The following is a 22,445-nucleotide window of genomic DNA, read 5'->3' as shown; positions in this document are numbered from 1 at the left end:
CACCGAATCACAAAAGGAGGTTGGATTTCTGTTCACCAATGATGATCAGAGCTCGAAGCCTCAGTTCGGTAATGTGCTTGTTCCTTTGGAGAGGCACTTCACTCTGATTTCCTTCATTCCACCAAGGTGTGAATGGGTACCTGACTTTGCCGTTTGGTCAAAGCGACAGAAGGAGAGGGTTGGGCCCCGCCTTCCCAAGCCGAGTCTATCAAGTGTTTAGAATTCCCTGCCCCTGCAGCCGTAAAGGGTGTTGGTCCTTTAACATTTTTTACTTCTTTATTTCTTTTCTTTAGTAAATAGATATGTACAGGACTCAACCTCTGTGTGTGTAGGTGGGGGTGGAAGTTTAGGGGGATGACAGACAGACAGACAAGCAGAATCTCACATGGGGGGGGCGGGGGGGGGGGGGAGCAAGTATGAGTGTGCAATGCCGGCGCCATCCCATTTCAGTCGAAAACGAACCGTCATTGGGAAAAAAGAAAGAAAAAGAAAGAAAAAAAAAAAGAAACCAATGTTCGAACATATACGTATTGTTCTTTTCGATCTTGTATTGTGCCCCCACTGCAGCAAACAGCGATGCAGTCCAACACTCTTGTGGTTGGACCACCTGAACATTTCGTCAATCGGATAGGGTTCATACCATGACCACATCTGTTTGCTGCGTACCGGCTACCATGTGGGGTTTTTTGTTTGAGTGGTGTTTCGAATGTACGTGTGAATGGCGTTCGAAGGCATAACTGGGTGGGAGGTGGTGAGTGAAGAAACAGCGTTATTTTGCGGAAATTCCGAGCTTGTGTATAATACTTGAGAGCGTTGGTACATGTGTTTACCTCTGTTAATGTACTAGGTCACACCTCTCTTCGGTCGTAGTTAGCTATGTTTGATCATTAGTGAAAGGGTATGAGAGAGAGAGAGAGAGAGAGAGAGAGAGAGAGCTCTGGTGCGCAAGCGTGTGTATACAGAATGAAATAGAACAGAGTACTTTATTGTTGTGAAACCAGAAAGGTTGGTGAGACACAAAATAAAGCATGTACAAATTAAACAGCAAACTGAGTACGCAGCTTTCTATCAGGGTAAAGCACTCGAAGCCACTGCTGCCTGAAGACTGCTTTGCAAAGACATAATTAAAAGGTACAAACGATAATGTGGACACATAAATAAAAGGTACAGACGATAATGTAAACACGTAATCAAAAGGTACAGACGATAATGTAAACACATAATAAAAAGGTACAGACGATAATGAAGACACTTAATCAAAAGGTACAGGCGATAACATTGACGCATAATAAAAAGGTACAGACGATAATGTAAACACATAATAAATAAAAAAAATGTACAGACGAACCAACTCCTCGCGTCCATGTGCCTTGTCTCTGTTCCTTGTAGATCATACTGATATCTACCCGTGTGTAAGCTGAATGGAAGCGCTAAACACAACTGCTTTAGACTGCGTGACCTTGTGCCATTGTTGAAGGTAGGGTGTAAACAAGCCGTTTGTGCTTATATCTCGATCTCGTCTTAGATTTTGCTGCTCCTCTCTCTCTCTCTCTCTCTCTCTCTCTCTCTCTCTCTCTCTCTCTCAAGAGAAGCTTTTTTCCCCTCACAGCCAACATAATTTTCTAGATCTATAATTGTCAGCCTCAGAAAAAAAAATCAAGCCAGATTAAACATATCAGATCCTTCATAGTCCGACTCAGAAAACACAAGCCAGGTTAAAACATCCTACCTCTTCAAACAACAACAACAATAACTGGAACTCAACAAAGCGTTATTCGTGTACAAAGTTCATAATAAGTTAGAACCGCAATATATATCATGCAAAAATGATATTAATCTACTTACCCAAGCCATGATTATATTGACATGGCTCCAACAAGTATATTTTACGTCACGTGTACCCTTCTTCTACGCATCTAAACGAGCTGTTCTCTTACTTGTTTTTAAACCCTGTTTTGCAAAACTATTTCCAATCTTTCCCATCAAAACGGACTCAGACCGTTGGGACTGATGAATGGGTCACATTTGTCTCACTGAGTGACGGGCGCAATCGCCGAGTGGTTAAAGCGTTGGACTTTCAATCTGAGGGTCCTGGGTTCGAATCACGGTGACGGCGCGTGGTGGGTAAAGGGTGGAGACTTTTACGATCTCCCAGGTCAACATATGTGCAGACCTGCTAATGCCTGAACCCCCTTCGTACGTATATGCAAGCAGAAGATCAAATACGCACGTTAAAGATCCTGTAATTCATGCCAGCGTTCGGTGGGTTATGGAAACAAGAACATACCCAGCATGCATACACCCCAAAACGGAGTATGGCTGCTTACATGGCGGGGTAAAAACGGTCATACACGTACAAGCCCACTCGTGTATAAACTTGTATTTGTATTTGTTTTTATCACAACAGATTTCTCTGTGTGAAATTCAGGCTGCTCTCCCCAGGGAGAGTTGCAGCCCACGAACGCAGAAGAAGAAGAAGTCTCAGTCATTGGCTTTAATAATTTGTTATTATTCTGCGTGTGTGCGTGTGTGTGTGTGTGTGTGTGTGTGTGTGTGTGAGCGCGTATGTGTGTGCTTGTGTATGTACATGTTATCGATGAATTTATGTTCGTTTTTGTGGAACAACAACGGAAACGAATTCCGCCCGCGATGTATCACTCCCGAATAAGAAGTACGGCTACCTACATGTCAGAGCAGTTTAACTATACCGCCAACAATGAACACGCATCGTCGAAACCAGTGACCGCGCGGGCGCTGCATGCACTCATCAAAGAGCGGAAGAGGGATCCGTTGACAAGTCAAACAGGACACAACAAGCTAACATCCCCCGTGAAAATGACAATCACAACAACATGAAATAAACATCTTCGTGACGTTACTGTACCGGCGCTACATGCTCCATGGACTGAGTCACTTTACTCCCTGACAAAGCAAAGCGCCTTTGGTATTTTATGTATTATTGAGCGGGAAACCGTTCGTCAAACAGAGTACGCCGTATTATTTGTATTGTTTGTTGTTTGTTCCCTTCGTTTGTTGGACAGAGCATCGGCTGCAGAGTCCGTTGTGCTTTTTGTCCAGCAAATCATTGTGGCCGCTTCAGAGTCTGACAGTCATCCTAGAGCAGACGGAAGTGTGTGGAGGGGGAAGGGTGGTGGTGGCAGCGGGGTGGGGGTTGGGGGTTCGGGGGTGGGGGGGGGGGGGGAGGGGCAAACCTTGAGGGGAAGAAAAAGAAAAGGGGAGCTAATCAGCTGGCTTTGTATGCAACGGTCAGTGACGGCAAAGCACCGAACAAAGTGCATAGTAAAGTGTGTTCTTTGAATACTCTCTAACGACAACAACAACAACAACAACAACAACCACAGAAATGCTATGCGTTTGTTTAGTTTGTTTTTAATGGTATTTTTTGGGTGAGCCACACAATTCAAGCATGTAAAGGTATTGTGACAACGGTTTCGCCTGCTGATCACGCTAGCTATCTCTTGGGTGTTAACTCAAGAGAGAGAAAAAAAAAAAAAAGTATTGCGCAGAGAAACTCTCCAAAACTTTGAAACTGTTACACGTTTGAAAACTTTCGTCTTGAAACCTACATATAGACACTGTGAATTGCAGGGAAGATACACACACACACACACACACACACACACATATATATATATATATATATATATATATATATATATATATATATATATATAATAAGTGTGTGTGTGTGTATAAACTTGGCGGCCAGTCCCACGTTTCAGAACTGGACACCGCACCATGACCTGTTGGACTCACTGGATGGTGCATGTTATGCGATTACAGAAGGAGAACACACCAAAAAACAATTTGATATCCTGTATATATAGATACATATGGAGTAATGGCCTAGAGGTATAACGCGTCCGCCAAGGAAGCGAGAGAATCAGAGCGCACTGGTTCGAATCACGGCTCAGCCGCCGATATTTTCTCCCCCTCCACTAGACCTTAAGTGGTGGCCTGGACGCTCAGTGGTCATTCGGATGAGACGATAAACCGAGGTCCCGTGTGCAGCATGCACTTAGCGCACGTAAAAGAACCCACGGCAACAAAAGGGTTGTTCATGGCAAAATTCTGTTTGAAAAATCCACTTCAATAGGAAAAACAAATAAAACTGCACGCAGAAAAAAAATAAAAACAAAAAAATGGGTGGCGCTATAGTGTAGCGACGCGCTCTCCCTGGGGAGAGCAGCCTGAATTTCACACAGAGAAATCTGTTGTGATAAAAACAAATACAAATACAAGTTTATACACGTACACACACGCGCGCGCGCGCACACACACACACACACACACACACACACACACACACACACACACACATATATATATATATATATATATATATATATATATATATATTTAGTGTCAAGAAATATTTTAAAAACCTAAGTGTGCTGTTAAGTCGTATGAGATAAAACAATAACTGACAGAACTGTTAATGCCAGATATGTAAGCATTTTCAATTGCTCTTCGTCTTGAGAACATAAAAACCGAAACACGGAAATTGTTAATAACATTAAAAAAAAAAAAATTTAAACAAAAAAAAACCAGCTTCCTTTTTTTTCTTCCTTTTGGCTTTCAGTCCCATTCCTGGATTGAGGATGGATGATATGATTCCAGGTGGGCAGAATCAAGGCTATTGAGAAATAACACAACTCGTTATAACGAGCGCTTCCTCTCTCTGTCTCTTGTGTTTTGTGTTTGTTTTCTCTAAATTGTTCCCCTTTTTGTACGCGTTCTTCGAGTAAGCAGAAACTGTGATGTGCGTATAACATGGATTCTTCTGTACTCCACGACATATTTTTGGAAGGTCGGAGGATCAGGGGGAGGAGAGGGGAGGGGTATGGTAAGAGGTGGGAGTGTGTGTGTGGGGTGGGGGGAGGCGCATGGGGGATGGGGGGGTTGAAATATTAACATTCCTCCCAACAGTAACCCCCCCCCTCCCTCTCCCTCTCTCTCTCCCTTTCTCTCTCTCTCATCTCACTTTTTTCGCCCCCCCCCCTCACACACACACACACACACACCCCACCCCGTCCCTCTCCCGCCATCTACGCTGATGAAAATTAAACAGCTATGGTTGGGCTGATGAAAATTAAACATCTATGGTTGGGCTGATGAAAACTAAACAGCTATGGTTGGGCTGGGCTGATGAAAATTAAACATCTATGGTTGGGCTGATGAAAATTAAACATCTATGGTTGGGCTGATGAAAACTAAACAGCTATGGTTGGGCTGATGGAAACTAAACAGCTATGGTTGGGCTGATGGAAACTAAACAGCTATGGTTGGAACTTAACTACGCTCGTTCTTGTCAAACAGAATGACAGGTGCAGAGGAACAAAATTAATAATTATGCCCACCGGATCCTCGAGGTCACAATGTAGGCCATGGAAGACGCTGACAGCTGAGACCTGAGAGCTCATTTGGCTGTGAAGTCTTACTGCAAACTCACTCTTTGACATTCCTTTCAATAGTAACCCCCCCCCCCCCCCCCCCCCCCCCCCCAATCGCCCTCCCCCCCCCCCCCCCCCCTCCTCTCTCTCTCTCTCGCCCTTCTCAACACCACTCTTCTTAGTTTAATGAAAACAGCCAGCAATGACTGGAACTACATACGTTCGCTCTTGTCACAACATAATAAAGGTAGAGAGGAACAAATATGTTAACAGTCCTCTGTGTCAATGTGGGCCATGGAACATACTGATTACTGGGTTCTGAGAGCTCGTTTTGGCTGTGAAGTTTTTTTTTTACCGGGCTCAGTCTTCGTTTTGAAGTGTGTGTGTGTGTGTGTGTGTGTGTGTGTGTGTGTGTGTGTGTGTGTGTGTGTGTGTGTGTGTGTGTGTGTGTGTGTGTGTGTGTGTCTGTGTCTGTGTGTCTGTGTGTCTGTGTGTATGTGTTCTCCGTGTGTGTGTGTGTGTGTGTGTGTGTGTGTGTGTGTGTGTGTGTGTGTGTGTGTGTGTGTGTGTGTGTGTGAATGGACATAAGCGCCATGTTGTTCTTCAGCGTAATATCGTTTGGTCCAATAGTGATAACTGATTATTAGGGCTATTTGAAGTGTGACAAAGTTCTAGCACATACCAGTACATAGATGCACACGCAAAACTATACACGTGCGCGGGGAAACACACAAATTGTTTGTTTGTTTGTGTGTGTGTATGTGTGTATGTGTGTCTGAGATACATATATCTATATATATATATATATATATATATATATATATATATATATATATATGTATATATATATAGAGAGAGAGAGAGAGAGAGAGAGAGAAATCGTATGCATGCATGTATGTATGTATGTATGTATGTATGTATGCATGTATGTGGATATGTGTGTGTCCGTGTCTGTGTGCACATGTGTGAGCGCGCGTGTGTTTCTGTGTGTACATGTGAGTGTGTGTGTGTGCGCGCAAGCGCGCTTTTGTGTGTGTGTGTGTGTGTGTGTGCGCGCGCGCGTATGTGTGTATGTGTGCGCGTATGTGTGTGTGTGTGTGAAAGGGGAGGAAGGGTATCCAGAGGATGTCATGACTACGATGAGTTGGTGCTTGTGATATCATAGGTTCACTGTGTGAATCTTGAATATACAGATGGAAACACCCCCCATCTTCAGACCAGCCCCAATATACACCCCTTCCACACGCATCTATGTCCCTCCCCAGAGGAAACAAACCCATAGGAAACAAACGTCAAATAATAATAATAATAATAATGGTATTTATATAGCGCTGGATCTTGTGCAGAGACAAATCAAAGCGCTTTCGCACCAGTCATTCACACGCATGCATAACTCTAAAACTGTAGAAACTAAAGACAAGGAAGGGCAGGCAAGGGAGGCTATTTTGGGAAGAGGTGGGTTTTGAGGCCAGACTTGAAAGAGCTGAGTGTGGAGACTTGACGAAGCGAAAAAGGAAGTTCATTCCAATCGCAAGGTCCAGAAACAGAGAAAGAACGGCGGCCAACAGTCGAGTCTTTGAATCTGGGTATGCGTAAACAGAGTGGATCTGAAAAATAAAGCCTACAAGCCACAGAAAAAAAAAAAAAGATGTGTACAAATAAGAAAAGAACCCTGACATTCTCTTATCGCAGAGAAACATCTTAATTAAGGTGCATCACCATTTGATGCGTATGAGATTATATATAGTATATGAAAGACACGTTGTGAAAAGCTCGCACTGGTTCAAAGAGGTACAGCCCTCAGTCTCCCCCTCCCCCCCCCCCCCCCCCCCCCCCCCCCACCGCCCCTCACACCCCCTCCATCGCGTTAAACAGGTTCTGAAAGGACAGCGAGTTGTGGAATATACCCGGATTGAACACTTGACAAGCTGCTAAGTGCAATCCTTGTCGGCCGTATATATCTATGTCTACCCAGGTATGGACACACAGAACGGATGTGAAGAGGTACTTCAGGTTTACGGCTTTACACCAAAGTCTCTTTGAAGAAACTGGCATGGCTGGCACAGTGCCAAAATGGTACTCTTACCAATGCATGCGTGCGTGTGAATGTATTTGTTTGTGTCTGGGTATGTATGTATGCATGTATGTGTGTGTGTGTGCGTGTGTGTGTGTGTGTGTGTGTGTGTGTGTGCATGCGTACGTCTGCTCGCGTGTATGGGTGTAGCACAGAGAGAGAGAGAGAGAGAGAGGGGGAGAGAGAGAGACCGGGGGACAAAATCTAAGAAAGGAATTTTAGTCACTGAGGTCAAAGCCCGATTTGAAATTGATGTAACACTGGTATCAGCGAGAACGTTGTCCAACAAAAAAAAAATGAAAGAATAAACAAACACAAATCAAATTCAACAATAAATTAACAAATAAACAAACTAAATATATAAGATTTTTTTTTTTTTTTTTAAACGAAGCATAATTATTCATACATGAGAGGAGAACGCATGCAGGCAGAGAGACAAAGCGGCGTCATAGACATTTTTTTTTAAACTTTCTTATCCCTTCCATGACCGTCTTCTACAAATTGAAAGATAAAAACAACAGGTCTGCTCACATCATCAGACATATCGTGGACTGAATCGCGACAAACCACCGCCGATTATGTTCCAAAGTAGGCTTACCCATAACCTATTATCTTGACTTACTGTTCAATAGCTACGAACCATTTAGCTATGTTCATAGGCGTCTATAAACTAGTTTATTTTGTCATCTGAAACATTGTTTTATATGTAAGATTTACGATGTCTCAAAATCGGTTTGATGTGTAAAGTGATGGTAAAATAACACCAGTTTGCTGCCCCGTTATCAGTGGCATACTGGCATTACACTCACAATGTGTGTGTGTGTGTGTGTGTGTGTGTGTGTGTGTGTGTGTGTGTGTGTGTGTGTGTGTGTTTCCCGTTTGTCTGTTGTTGTTTTGGAGTTGTTGTTGTTGTTGTTGTTTTTGTTGTTGTTGTTTTGTTATTTGTTGGGGTTTTTTTGTTTTGTTTTTGTATAGCGCCTAGAGCCCTATTTAGAAAATAGGTGCAATACAAATTCACGATGTTATTATTGTTATTGTTATCATTATGATTATTATCATTATATTATTATCATTATTATTATCATTACACCATTGATTCCCAGTACCCCATATAAGCTCATACCTAGGATCGTTTTTATCTCAGTCTTTAAATGGTTGGGTTTGTTTTGTTTTTGTTTTGTTTTTTGGGGGGAAGGGGGGGGTGTTGTTTTTTTCTTCTTTTTTTTAATACATTAATGATGACATGACGGCTAGCTAATCATCCTTTTCTGTGGGCATACATTTCTTAAGTCTCGGGCAGTCCTAGGTCGCCATGACGTCAGCCACTGGAGAAAACCCTGCAGTGATGCTGAGTCATTTCAGTGGATTAATTGCTTCTTCCGGTTCAACATAACGCTGGATTTAAACACCTCCTAAGCCCCCTACCGATGACAATAAACGTTTAGCCGCAGTTGAGTCCGACCAGTGAGCATCCCCTCATTTACGGAAACAGCCATGACATTTGAGCACACACTCCCAAAGACGCAACCAACGAAGAGAATAACATTTGACTGTGTGGGCCGTTTGCCCATTGAAGCCCGGAACTCAATTCTGGATTGGAGCCGGCAGCTTGTTTTGTGAAACTGGCATTAGAAGCCGGGTGATTTTTTTTAACCAAAAAAGCACCAAAAAAAAACCCAAACAAACAAACAACCCCCCGTCCCCCCCCCCCCCCCCAAAAAAAAAACAACAACAAAAAACAAAAAAACCCCACCAACCACAACAGCAGAACGGCTGCCTATCTCAGCTCTTTTCTCACAGCACCACACAGGAACACAATGATACCGACAGGTCACCTTAAGTTCGTTTGTGATTCCCTCGCTTCATCAAATTGCTGCACTCAGTCCTTTCAAGTCTGGCCTTTATATCTAAGCTCTTTCCAGAATGGATCACCCAACCTTTTGTCGTGTATAGTTTCTTGACTAAGCCTTCTGTTTGCATGTATTATAAGCTTTGTCTTTCAAGTCTTTCGTTTCGGAGTTATGCATACGCATTAAAGTTGTGGGTGAAAGCGTTTTTGGTTTGTATCCGCACAAGATTTAGCAATATATAAAAAAAAAAAAGCTTTGTTATCATTATTATTGATTATTATCATTGTCATGCTTATCATCATCATCATCATCATCATCGTCATCGTCATTAATTCTCGCAGGTGACTAGACAGACAGACAGACATGTAATGGGCTTCAGACACGCGAGCAGTGACCAGTGACGCAACGCTGTTTTCAGTCAGAAGACACCTGAATGGTATTACGAGAGTGGTGTTACGTGTTTGTTTTGGGGGGTGGGGGGTGGGGGGGGGTCAAAATCTAAGACAGAATGCTGATTTAGGAGCAGCAGTCACGCCACGTGATTGATGGAAACAGACGCGCATTCAGTCACAGAGCAGAGTCGAAGCGGCTGGTTGGTTATGAGCGGTGCTACTGACGGCGACACAGAGTGAAGAGTTTGCCGAGTGCGTGACCGTGATAATGTTTTGTTTTGTTTTCCCAATGGCTTCACGCCCAGTCCGTTCAATCCGTCGCCCCTGTGTCAGGCCACACCCGTGTTTTTTTACACTGTTCCAGACACCTATCGATGTCAGGTTCGTCGCCGCCGTGAGGCCAGCCACCGGAGAGGACCCCTTGCACATACTGCTGAGTGACTTTGGTGCTGTTCAGATTTGCCTCTGTGTGTGTGTGTGTGTGTGTTTTCTCTCTCTCTCTCCTTTTTGTCTGTTTGTTTCATTCAGTTGTTTCTGTTCTTTGTGTACTTCGTGCGAGGATGAGAATATCTTCTTCTTTAATTTGTTTCCATGTGCCCAAATAATTTTTCGGAATAAAATTAAGCTGATTTTGAATTAGATCCCAGATGAAGAAGACACCAGCTACTGTCGAGAATAACTGCTCAGTCCTGGAATCAGACTGAACATCCCTGTAAAGTCACGACGGTCGCAGTATCCCCTTCTTTCGACAGACACCTTGACTACCTGTAACGAAAACCTAAAACATAAAGTTCCCAGGGCATGGAACTGGAGGTGGAGTCGGAACTGAAATCACCAAAACAGTGGGATATCAAGACTTTTGTTGGCCTTTTCGTGGTGGTTGATGCAGGTGATGATGACAATGAAAATGATGCTCGTTAAATTGAATTTGGATTGATATTTCATGAAAGGGCTGTACTTTAAATATCCTTTTAGTGTGTGTGTGTGTGTGTGTGTGTGTGTGTGTGTGTGTGTGTGTGTGTTTGTGTGTGTGTGTGTGTGTGTGTGTGTGTTTCTTGGCATCAGAAAGGTTTTAGAGACAAGACACCGGCAGGTATGGACAGAAAACTGGAGCACCCACCACTTTCGAGGAAGAGAAGACATTGTCTTAACCAAGACCTGGCGCTCCTTTCCATCGTAGATTTTTCCAGATATAAAGAGCCACACCCATGAATCGCCTATAGCGTCCGTTTCTGTCTGCCTGTTCCAAATCACAGCATGTCAGTCATTTTCTGAAAGGATGGGTCTATCTGATCTACCCCAACGACCACAGAAATACGGAAATACGTGATTAAAAAAAAAAATTCCCTTTCACTGTCAGTCAGTTTTTCACTCCCCTGGTGCCAGAAATATTGGAAAAATGCCGTTTAGGAATAGCTGAGGGTTCCCCTGTGATGTGAACGAAATTTGTATTTGTATTTGTATTTCTTTTTATCACATCAGATTTCTCTGTGTGAAATTCGGGCTGCTCTCCCCAGGGAGAGCGCGTCGCTACACAACAGCGCCACCCATTTTGTTTTGTATTTTTTTCTGCGTGTAGTTTTTTGTGTGTTTTTTTCCTATCGAAGTGGATTTTTCTACAGAATTTTGCCAGGAAAAACCCTTTTGTTGCCGTGGGTTCTTTTTCGTGCGCTAAATGCATGCTGCACACGGGACCTCGGTTTATCGCTTCATCCGAATGACTAGCGTCCAGACCACCACTCAAGGTCTAGTGGGGTGTGGGGGGCGGGGGGGGGGGGGAGAGAAAATATCGGCGGCTGAGCCGTGATTCGAACCAGCGCGCTCGGATTCTCTCGCTTCCTAGGCGATGCGAAATATGGTCTAATCTACCACAGAAAATTAATGGCAGTAGGTTTGTGAATAACCGATCCATGATCTGGTCGAATTCCAGTAACACAGGTGTTCTTTATAGCTGGTGCTGAAATACGACATTGGCGGTGAAGGGGACTGAGTTCTGAATCGTTAACAAAAGGTTGCACAGAACTCTACCATGATGACCACGACGGTCCTATGGTACGTACACCCGAACAGGCCCACAGAGCTGAAGATCACCCATGTCATGGATCTTTGAGAGCGCGATGAACGCTGAGGGTGTCTGTATCTTTTGAGCCCGGCTGACGCCAGGATTGTTATGAAAAAAACAACAACAACTCAGCACTAAACACTGATGGCAACGAGATGTGTCATGTGTGTGTATTAAGGAGAGGCCATGAGTGGACTAATCCACCTGATCGATTCAGCTCAACTCAATCAGTTGCTCGGTCAGCTCTCGAAAAACAAAATAAACGTAACGTGAAGTCGCCTGCATAACAAAAACAAAACAAAAAAAAAACCCACCGCAGCGCCAAAACACGCCTGATACACCTTTCGGAGATTAGTTCTGATCCATCAGCTTCGTCCGCACCGTGTGGCGTTCCGCGCTGTTTGGCCTGGCAGCATGAGGTGTGTTTGGTCCCCGGGCCTTCGCAGCTCCACGGGTGAGACTATCGTAGGACAGCGCACCCATCCTTGTCGGTTGCTAAAACGGACACGTCTGACCACAAACTGTGTGGACAAATATGACGCGTCTGACCACAAACTGTGTGGATGAATATGACACGTCTGACCACAAACTGTGTGGACAAATATGACGCGTCTGACCACAAACTGTGTGGACAAATATGACGCGTCTGACCACAAACTGTGTGGACAAATATGACACGTCTGACCACAAACTGTGTGGACAAATATGACGCGTCTGACCACAAACTGTATGGACAAATATGACGCGTCTGACCCATATCTCGTCTACCACAAACGGACAATATGGTCTATCTACACGAAAAAACAGTAGGTGTGACAAAATAGGGTCGGTCGAACCAGAACTGTTGTGGTGAAATACGACTGGCTGACGACATCTGATGAACAAAATTGACACTCTGACCAGATGACAACTGGTTGGTAAAGATACACCGAACGGACCACAAAAGTGTGCAAATATATCATATCTTTGCGCGCGTTAAACGCTTGATGTCATGTTCTTTGAGCCGCTGACGCCAGTTGTGGACGAAAATAAATAAAAATAATCAGATGAACATGATGCAATTTGTTTTTCTTGTTTGTTTTTTTAAGGTAGAGCCATGAGTGGTACATAGATCACTATCTATTCACTTCTCGTTGCTCGTCAGCCTCTGAAATACATCAAATAAACGTACTGAAGTCTGCATAAAACATTAAACAATCAACACAACCTAATATTAAAATATAAAACCAAAATCAGCAAAAACACGTCTATAACTAAACTTTTTTTTCACATGGGTGGCGCTCTCACTGTAGTGGGGCGCTCTCCCTGGGGAGAGCAGCCCGAATTTCACGTAGAAAAATGATGTAACAAAAGAGCAATACAATACAATACAATACAATACAATACAATACAAATACAATACAACATCGCAATTTATATTTTTCATTCACGAAGAAGATTAAGTAAGAAGATAAATAACGATAACGCGACAGAGATCCGTTCTAGTTTCAGACAATATGCGATAGTCTTATGCTGAACAAGCGTATTATAGCGTCCACATCCAAAAGATCAGACACGGGTATTGTGTATAAAGAAATATGAGTAGATCTTAAGCTCTCAGAGAGCCATCCTTGACGCTGATGACACGCAAGTGCATAATTATGGTTCTAAATCCACAGGCAGAAGCTGAGAGGAGTGGGGGGGGTGGAGGTGGGAAGGGAGAGGGGAGACAACTTTGTGTTGCGCCACATTTTGGCGACACATTCTCTCTGTATTTAGACAGCAGCCGGAACTGCACGCAAAAAATAAATAAATAAATAAATAAATAAATAATTTAAAAAATACAACTCTGTATGAGTTTAATCAATTACAAAACAATAATGCCCTTGTCAACTATTTCTGTATATTCTGCTAAGAAAAATCGCTGTTGGTTGATGAACAGTGTCCATATATGAATATACCAGTGTGTATCTCTGCGCGCGCGCGCGCGCGCGCGTGTGTGTGTGCATATAATACTCCGTGTGTGTGTGTGTGTGTGTGTGTGTGTGTGTGATGTTGACTCCGTGTTTATGTGCGCGCATGTGTGCGTGCGCTTGTATGTGCATACATGGACACGTGTGACAGAGAGAGAGAAAGGAGGGACTGAAAGAGCAAGTGTGTGTGTGTGTGTGTGTGTGTGTGTGTGTGTCGTGTGTGCGTTGTTTGTGTTGTTTGTATGTGCGCGCGCGCACGCACGCACGCGTGTGTGTATGACAACTCGTGCCTTTTCGTGATAATCATCATCATTTCACTTACGCCTTTGCCAATGTCCATCAGTCAAATAATTCTTATCCTAACTAAACAATGTTTGAAGTTCCCCCTTAGTGCAAACAAGCAACTTCGAACTTCCTTTCAGCAAAAGCTCCATGCATAGTGTTAGTACTGAAACAGCCAGTCAATCTACACTTAGGAAGCGTGAGGTAAAAGGCAACGCCACTACGATCTGTTGGACATAGGTGTCGTCGCCTTCCATGATGTGAGAAAACAGAATCAAGAAGACGGGCAAACGAGGTTTTGTAAAAGGACATACGAGCGCGCACGCACATACGCACACACACACACACACACACACACACACTCACGCACACACACGCACGCTCGCATGCAAGCTCCCACGCACGCACGCACACGCACACACACACACACACAGAGGCACGCACGCACGCGCGCGCGCACACACACACACACACACACACACACACACAAGCAAAAGAAAAAGAAACAGAACAACACCACACAGGCACACAGACACACAGACACAGACACACACGGACACACACACACATACTCTCTCTCTCTCTCTCTCTCTCTCTCTCTCTCTCTCTCTCTCTCTCTCTCAGACAGAAAAGAAATATGACAGCTACAAAGAAACAAACCAGAAAATAAAAAGAGAAGAAGACGAAAAAGAAAAAGAAGAAGAGAAGAAGAAATAAACACAGTGTCGTTTTACGTTGAGCCACGTTTCGGAGAGGCGTGACATTGTCCCGTACACACAAAACACTCACTCGAGAAGATCGTAGAGAGTGTTATTGGGTGGAACATGAATTTTCATACGTACGTGCTGGATCGCCAGTCGAATCGTTGGGTCGTGTGATTTGCAAACCGCGTCGTTCGATGAGTCATGATATGCCGTGGCCGCCGACTAAATAACTGCTGCGTTGACGCACGTAGATATTATACAGTTGCAGTCAGTGTACAAGGCTGTTTTTGTTGTTGTTGTTGTTGTTGATTTTACTGTAGTGAAACAAAGGTGGATTTTTTAAGAGAAAAAAGATGGGTTTTTTCTCTCTCTCTCTCTCTCTTTCTTTTTCTTTTCTTTGTGTGTGTGTGTGTGTGTGTGTGTGTGTGTGTGTGTGTGTGTGTGTGTGTGTGTGTGTGTGTGTGTGTGTGTGTGTGTGTGTGTTGTGTGTGTGTGTGTGTGTGTGTCTAGTTGACGCTTGTACACTTGTACAATGTCGATGTCTAGAAACCAAGATTGATTTTCTTTTTTCAAAGAAAAAATGCTACTTTTACTTCTTCTTCTCTTTTTCTTTGCTACACACACACACACACACACACACACACACACACACACACACACACACACAAATATATATATATATATATATTTATTTATAAATATTGAGAGAGGGGGAGAGACTGATAGACCGACAGACAAACACACACACAAACATATGTACATATATATATAGAGAGAGAGACAGACAAACAGACAGACTGACAGAGATAGAAAGAGAGAAAGACAGAGACAGACAGACAGACAAACAGCGACAGAGAGAGAAAGACCCACACGTCGGTGAGAAGAATATCAAGGAAAGCATAATATTCGAAACCGGAAAATGCCGTAGGCGCAGTGGTGTGGGTTATCGGAGTACGTAGTAATTCAGTGTGCCCACGATATTTCCGGTGCTCCCCGCGTGTCCGCGCAATACAAGCTCACTTTCCAACTCCACATACAAGCTCACTTTCCAACTCCACATACAAGCTCACTTTCCAACTCGACGGCTGCTCTTTTTTTTTTCTTTTTTTTTTTTTAATTTAAGTAAGCAGTGTTGCAGTTCTGCGTGGTCTGTCTGAAATAATGCACTCCTGGCGCTGGTGTGGACGCCGCTAAGTTTGACATAACTTTATATATATATATATATAATACAGAAATATAAACACACACACACACACAAAAAACAGAAGCACGAGAGGCAAGGTCTTCGAGACTCACTTGTAATAAATTATGCACTTAATCCAACACTGAAGGAATCATGAGGGGGTTAGGGTGGGGGGAGGGTGCAGGGGAGGGGGGGGGTGGACACTGCTAAAAGATAATGTGGCCAAAAATACACACTGGTGTGACTTTGACTTCTACATTTACAAAGCATTATGTGTTCTGGCCAAAAACAAATCACTAGTTTGGAAAACCATGGTGAAGAAACGTGACGACTATAACAACAACAGTAACAACAAACAACGATAAATACTACCACTACTGACAACAACAAGAACAACAGAAAGAACTAACGATAATAACTACCAACACTGACAACAACAACGATAGGAACAACAACAAAAAAAAAACGAGTTGTACTACCACTAACGACAACAACAATAACAACAACAACAGACATAACAAACGATACGTTCTACCACTACTAACAACAAACACAACAACAATAACGGAAACAACAAAGGGTAAGACCTACCACAACTGACGACAACAATAGAAACAACAAACACCCCCGAAAACGGAGTATGGCTGCCTACATGGCGGGGTAAAAACGGCAGTCATACACGTAGAAGCCCACTTGTGTTCATACGAGTGAACGTGGGAGTTGCAGGCCACGAACGAAGAAGAAGAAGGAGAGAAGAAACAACGAACGATAAGCACTACCACAAGTAAAAACAACAACAACAACAACAACAACAACAGAAACTAGTAAATACTACCACCGCTGGCAAAAACAATAAACACACAACAGAAACAACAAACGATTACTACCACCATCACTGACAGTAAACAACACAACTGAAGTAACAAACGATAAGTACATGCACTACAAACTACTGACGACAACAGCAGGATGCCACAAACGGCAGTGAAGGACTACCATCGACTGACAACACCAACAACAGAGATAATCAAGAAGTAGAGAAGAGAGAGAGAGAGAGAGAGAGAGAGAGTGTGTGTGTGTGTGTGTGTGTGTGTTTGTGTGTGTGTGTGTGTGTGTAACTGCAGCAACGGCAACAACAAGAATAATAAAAAAATATATTAGCGATTTCAAACTTCTCAATTGCACATCATTCAGACACAAAAACATACAGTAACACACACACACACACGCACACACACACACACACACACACACGCACACACACACGCACACACACATGCACACACGTACGCACGCACACGCAATCAGGCACGGAAGAAAGTAGCATGCACTGTATGTAGTATTGATGCTGACATTATTCAGACACAAAAGCATACAGTAACACACACACACACACACACACACACACACACAATCACACAATCACACACACACAAACACACACACACACACAAACACACACACACTCGACATAAACACATGTCCGACTTTCCGTGAAAGAGGCATACACATTGTTAGAAAAAGAAAGAAAAAAAAACCAGCTTGGGGTCGATTTCATAAACGTCGATGGAAGGCAAAGTTTTTAAAACAGAAAGGGACATTATGCCCCGAGCATATTATTAAAGAAAAGATACCGAATCCTTCAGCTTGCTATACAAGATTAATAATCTCTACTTTCTTCCGTATAAAACTTGACGCGAGTAAGACAAAATATAGTTAAAATCTTATATACATTTGTGGTAAGCAGTTCGGCTTGCATCATAGTTTGTGTCACTGTCAGCAGTTGCGTACCCGTTCTTGCCCAAGTATTTCAAAGAGAATAAGTATTCTGCAGATGATTTTTAGGCAGTTATTTCAAACGAGGTGCTTGTAGCAGAACTTTCAAAGGCATTAGTTCATATCCCTATTTGTATTTGCATTTGTATTTCTTTTTATCACAAGAGATTTCTCTGTGTGAAATTCGGGCTGCTCTCCCCAGGGAGAGTGCGTCGCTACACAACAGCGCCACCTATTTTTTTTGTATTTTTTCCTGCGTGCAGTTTTATTTGTTTTTCCTATCGAAGTGGATTTTTCTACAGAATTTTTGCCAGGAACAACCCTGTTGTTGCCGTGGGTTCTTTTACGTGCGCTAAATGCATGCTGCACACGGTACCTTGGTTTATCATCTCATCCGAATGACATCTACATTCCTTCAATGTACTTCATAAATGTGTTAATGGTTTTAGTTATTAATATCATTATTGAATTGTTACTGGTTGTCTCATTTCATGTTAGTTGTGCATTTCTTAGCAGTTTTCTACCTTTTCTGTTCTATCCTGATTTCTCCATCCTCTCGTCTAATATCACCAACAGTGAAAAGACGCTAAACTAAAGAACGAACACACACACACACACACACACGCACGCACACACGCACACACACACGTACACACGCACAGGCAATCAGGCACGGAAGAAAGTAGCATGCACTGTATGTAGTATTGTTGCTGACGTGGTTGTAATCGAGGTCGTCACCTTCGTCTCAAAACAAGTGCACGCACACACACACACACACACACACACACACACACACACACCACACGGCTCATGTCCTGACACAGAATCACATAATAATACGGAGATAACAACCACTGTCCCAGCTCCTTCAGTTTCCTTTCTGGCCGGTGTAAATAACCCCCACACACACCCCCACCCCAAAACTGACCTTCTCTCCCTCGAACTCCCACCCCATCCCCACCTTCCCCCGGCAACAAACACAAGCCCTCCTAGTCTGACGCCGATGGAATTGAATATCGACCACTTTGGCATTTCCAGCTGTTTGGACCCCCCCCCCCCCTCCTCACCCCCCCCCCCTCCCCTCCCTCTCCTCCCTCGCCCGCTTTTTCCTCCACACACCATAGAAAACCAATTTTGTGACTGGCCTGTGCGCGGGAATTCTTGTTTATCCTTTAATACAGTAAATCATTAGTTAGTTCTTTTGTACCGTACCCTTTCATTATAAATAAAACCACTCGGGTACACGGCTACATAAATAAATAAATAAATAATTGATTAATTAAATGAATAAATAAACGAATGAATGAATGAATGAGTGAGTGAATGAATGAAAAGTTTCGTTTAATTCGTTGTCATTCAGACTAACGGGGAAGTTTCAGCCGATGGAGTTTCCCAATAGTTTATTATTTGTTGTTTTTTTAATCACCATGAGGACCCCTTCTTCCACGCTGTTAACACCCTCCCTGCCCTGCCATCCACCTCCCTCCCCCCCCTCCTCCCCCCCTCCCCCCCACGGCCCTCCCCCCTCTACTATCACCATTATCCAACAACGTCCCTCCAAACAACAACAACAACAACAACAACAACAGTAAGAAGAAAAAGAAGAAGAAAAAGAATTACTTCTTCTACTACTACCACCGCTACTACTATTACTTCTTTATCATCACCATTATCATCATCACAATCATTTTTATACTACTATCACTTCTTTATTATCGTGATTATCATCATCATCACCATCATTATTATGCAGAAAAAAGAAACTGATAAGAACTGAAAACAGAGATGACAGCAACAAATAACTCTTACTTGTTTTGAACAGTTAACGAAATTAGTAACAACAACAATTAACACATAAACTCGGGATAGCTGATAACAACTAAAAACACAAATGACATTAAACAACAACAACAACAACAACGACAACAACAAACTCTTACTTGTTTTGAATAGTTAACGAAATTAGTAAACAACAACACACACACACACACTGAGGACAGCTGATAACAATTGAAAACACACATGATAAAAAACAAAAACAACTAACTCTTACTTGTTTTGAATGGTTAACGAAATTAGTAACAACAACACAAACAAACTGGAGACAGATGATAACAATTGAAAACATACATGATAAAAAACAAAAACAACTAACTCTTACTTGTTTTGAATGGTTAACGAAATTAGTAACAACAGCACATACAAACTGGAGACAGATGATAACAATTGAAAACACACATGATAAAAAACAAAAACAACTAACTCTTACTTGTTTTGAATGGTTAACGAAATTAGTAACAACAACACATACAAACTGGAGACAGATGATAACAATTGAAAACACACATGATAAAAAACAAACAAAAACAACTAACTCTTACTTGATTTGAATGGTTAACGACATTAGTAATAACAACACATACAAACTGGAGACAGATGACAACAATTGAAAACACACATGATAAAAAACAAAAACAACTAACTCTTACTTGTTTTGAATGGTTAACGAAATTAGTAACAACACATACAAACTGGAGACAGATGACAACAATTGAAAACACACATGATAAAAAAAACAAAAACAACTAACTCTTACTTGTTTTGAATGGTTAACGAAATTAGTAACAACAACACATACAAACTGGAGACAGATGATAACAACTGAAAACACACATGATAAAAAACAAAAACAACTAACTCTTACTTGTTTTGAATGGTTAACGAAATTAGTAACAACAGCACATACAAACTGGAGACAGATGATAACAATTGAAAACACACATGATAAAAAAAACAAAAAAAACTAACTCTTACTTGTTTTGAATGGTTAACGAAATCAGTAACAACACCAACAACCAACAACACACACAAACTGGGAACAGATAACTCACCCAGGCGACAAGTGCCCCTCCTCCATTATGGTCTGAAGTCGTCCCCCTCCGTATTTACGCTTCTCCTCCATCCTTGTGTCACTCTTCCTTCTCCTTCGATCTCACATCGATCTCAGCACACGAACTCTTGCCCGCTCGAACGATCGACAAGCAATCGATAAATCGATCCGGACGCCAACTCAGCTGAGGAAAAGTGGGTGGGCAAGGCCGACACGACAGGGGGAGGGGAAGAAGACTAGTTGTGTGCGTGTTGTAAAACTTTGTCGCGTCGCTGGTCCGATTTACAGCTGTCTGTCCTCTTGAAGAGAGGGAGTAATAACAAGGACAGCCAATATATGGCATGCATGCACGTGTCTTCTCTGTTCGAGTGACAGGTGCTTAGCTCCTCCAACATGGACAGAAGTGTTTTCTTCGATCCATTATTACAACCGTTCTGAAATCGGATGCAAAGTTTTTCGCGTTCACATTTGTCGTGTCGGGAATAAACTGAAGAGTCTGCGTGTTGGCATGTTCCCATTAGAAAAGAAAACGTTCAAAAATAAATAAACAAATAGATAAAAAGGGTTGAGTTGTGTTTTAACTTCACCATGCGCGAACCTTCAATGTCTCACTATTCAACCATGATCGTCTCTCTCTCTCTCTCTCCAGTATCAATGTCTCTTATCTCGCCATAATCTCTCACGCTTCGATGCTTCACTTCACACCCAAGTTGTGTTTAAACGACTTTGTCACGCCTGGAGCTTCCTTTTTCTCTTTGACAAGCTGTCAGGCGGGGTAGACTGATCCACCCCGAATGAGTGAGTGCAAGACCCGTTTTGTGCCACCAATATTCCTCGCGTATACTCAATGGCGGAACAATAAGCCTCAGAAACACATCTTACTTCTCAATGTCTTTACACAATGCAAGCACGCGAAGATCTCTTACTGGGTCCAAAAGGTTGTAAGTCTATTCCTGCACGTTACGAGCTAAGGCTCTTTTCTCTGGCGAAGGGAAACGGTTATTCCGATCGTGGGTGCAATGTTTGTACAAACGCTCGTTGGTCACTGTATTTCTTAGCCGGTAATTCGCTACACCGTACCGTCTGCTTGGTTTTGTTTCCACTCAACCATGACGAGTACGGTTCCAGTGCCAGAACCCGCGTCGGTCCTTTAGGAAGAAAACCATATGTCGCAGGATCGGTCCTTCACACTGAAACGAGGTCGATTAAAACTGTGACGTTTACTGGCCAGCATTAGGTAGATTAATTCAGAACAGGATTCTTTCTTTCTTTCTTTCTTTCTTTCTTTATTTTATTATTATCATTATTATTATTACTACTACTTTTACTATTATTATTATTATTATTATTACTATTATTATCATAATGATAGTAGTAGTAGTGATAATGATAATAATATTATTGTTATTCTGTTATCACTATCATTATTATCATCATTATTATCATAGTAATGATAGTAATACTACTACTAATAATAATAATGATGATGGTAGTAGTAGTAGTAGTAGTAGTAGTAGTAGTAGTAGTAGTAGTAGTAGTAATAATAATAATAATAATAACGATAATAATGACGATGATGATAAACAACTAAACAGAGAGTAATTCAAAAGGCTACATTATTACCATGTAGTTAGATGTTGAAATTCAATTGAACCATCATACGCCAATGATCAGCCGAGTCCATAAGGAACAAATAAACATGATCATTTTCTTTATTTATCGTATTGTTGTTTTACTTATCGATTTTGCTTAACTGATTACTATGTGTGGGATATTCTTATTGACTGCTTGACTTGCTATGTTTTGTGATGAAATATTTCATGACTTTCATGAAGTTCTTTTTTTTCTCTCTCTCTCAAGGCCTGA

The 22,445-nt window shown here is 42.3% G+C and overlaps 1 protein-coding gene across 2 annotated transcripts in view; it reads right to left on the bottom strand.

Moving 5' to 3' along the window:
- LOC143295440 (zinc finger protein GLIS3-like) overlaps positions 1-20,890 on the bottom strand; it is a 122,230-nt gene extending 101,340 nt beyond the window's left edge. For both annotated transcript variants that reach the window (XM_076607135.1, XM_076607136.1), the window contains exon 1: positions 20,581-20,890. In XM_076607135.1, the coding sequence (XP_076463250.1) occupies positions 20,581-20,651 (71 nt within the window). In that variant the 5' untranslated portion in view covers positions 20,652-20,890. The remainder of the gene's footprint in view (positions 1-20,580) is intronic.
- Between the last annotated feature and the right edge of the window lie 1,555 nt (positions 20,891-22,445).

This window comes from Babylonia areolata, chromosome 20, assembly GCF_041734735.1.
Source record: "Babylonia areolata isolate BAREFJ2019XMU chromosome 20, ASM4173473v1, whole genome shotgun sequence".
NCBI classification, from domain to species: domain Eukaryota; kingdom Metazoa; phylum Mollusca; class Gastropoda; order Neogastropoda; family Buccinidae; genus Babylonia; species Babylonia areolata.
This window is presented reverse-complemented; position numbering and strand designations above follow the sequence as displayed.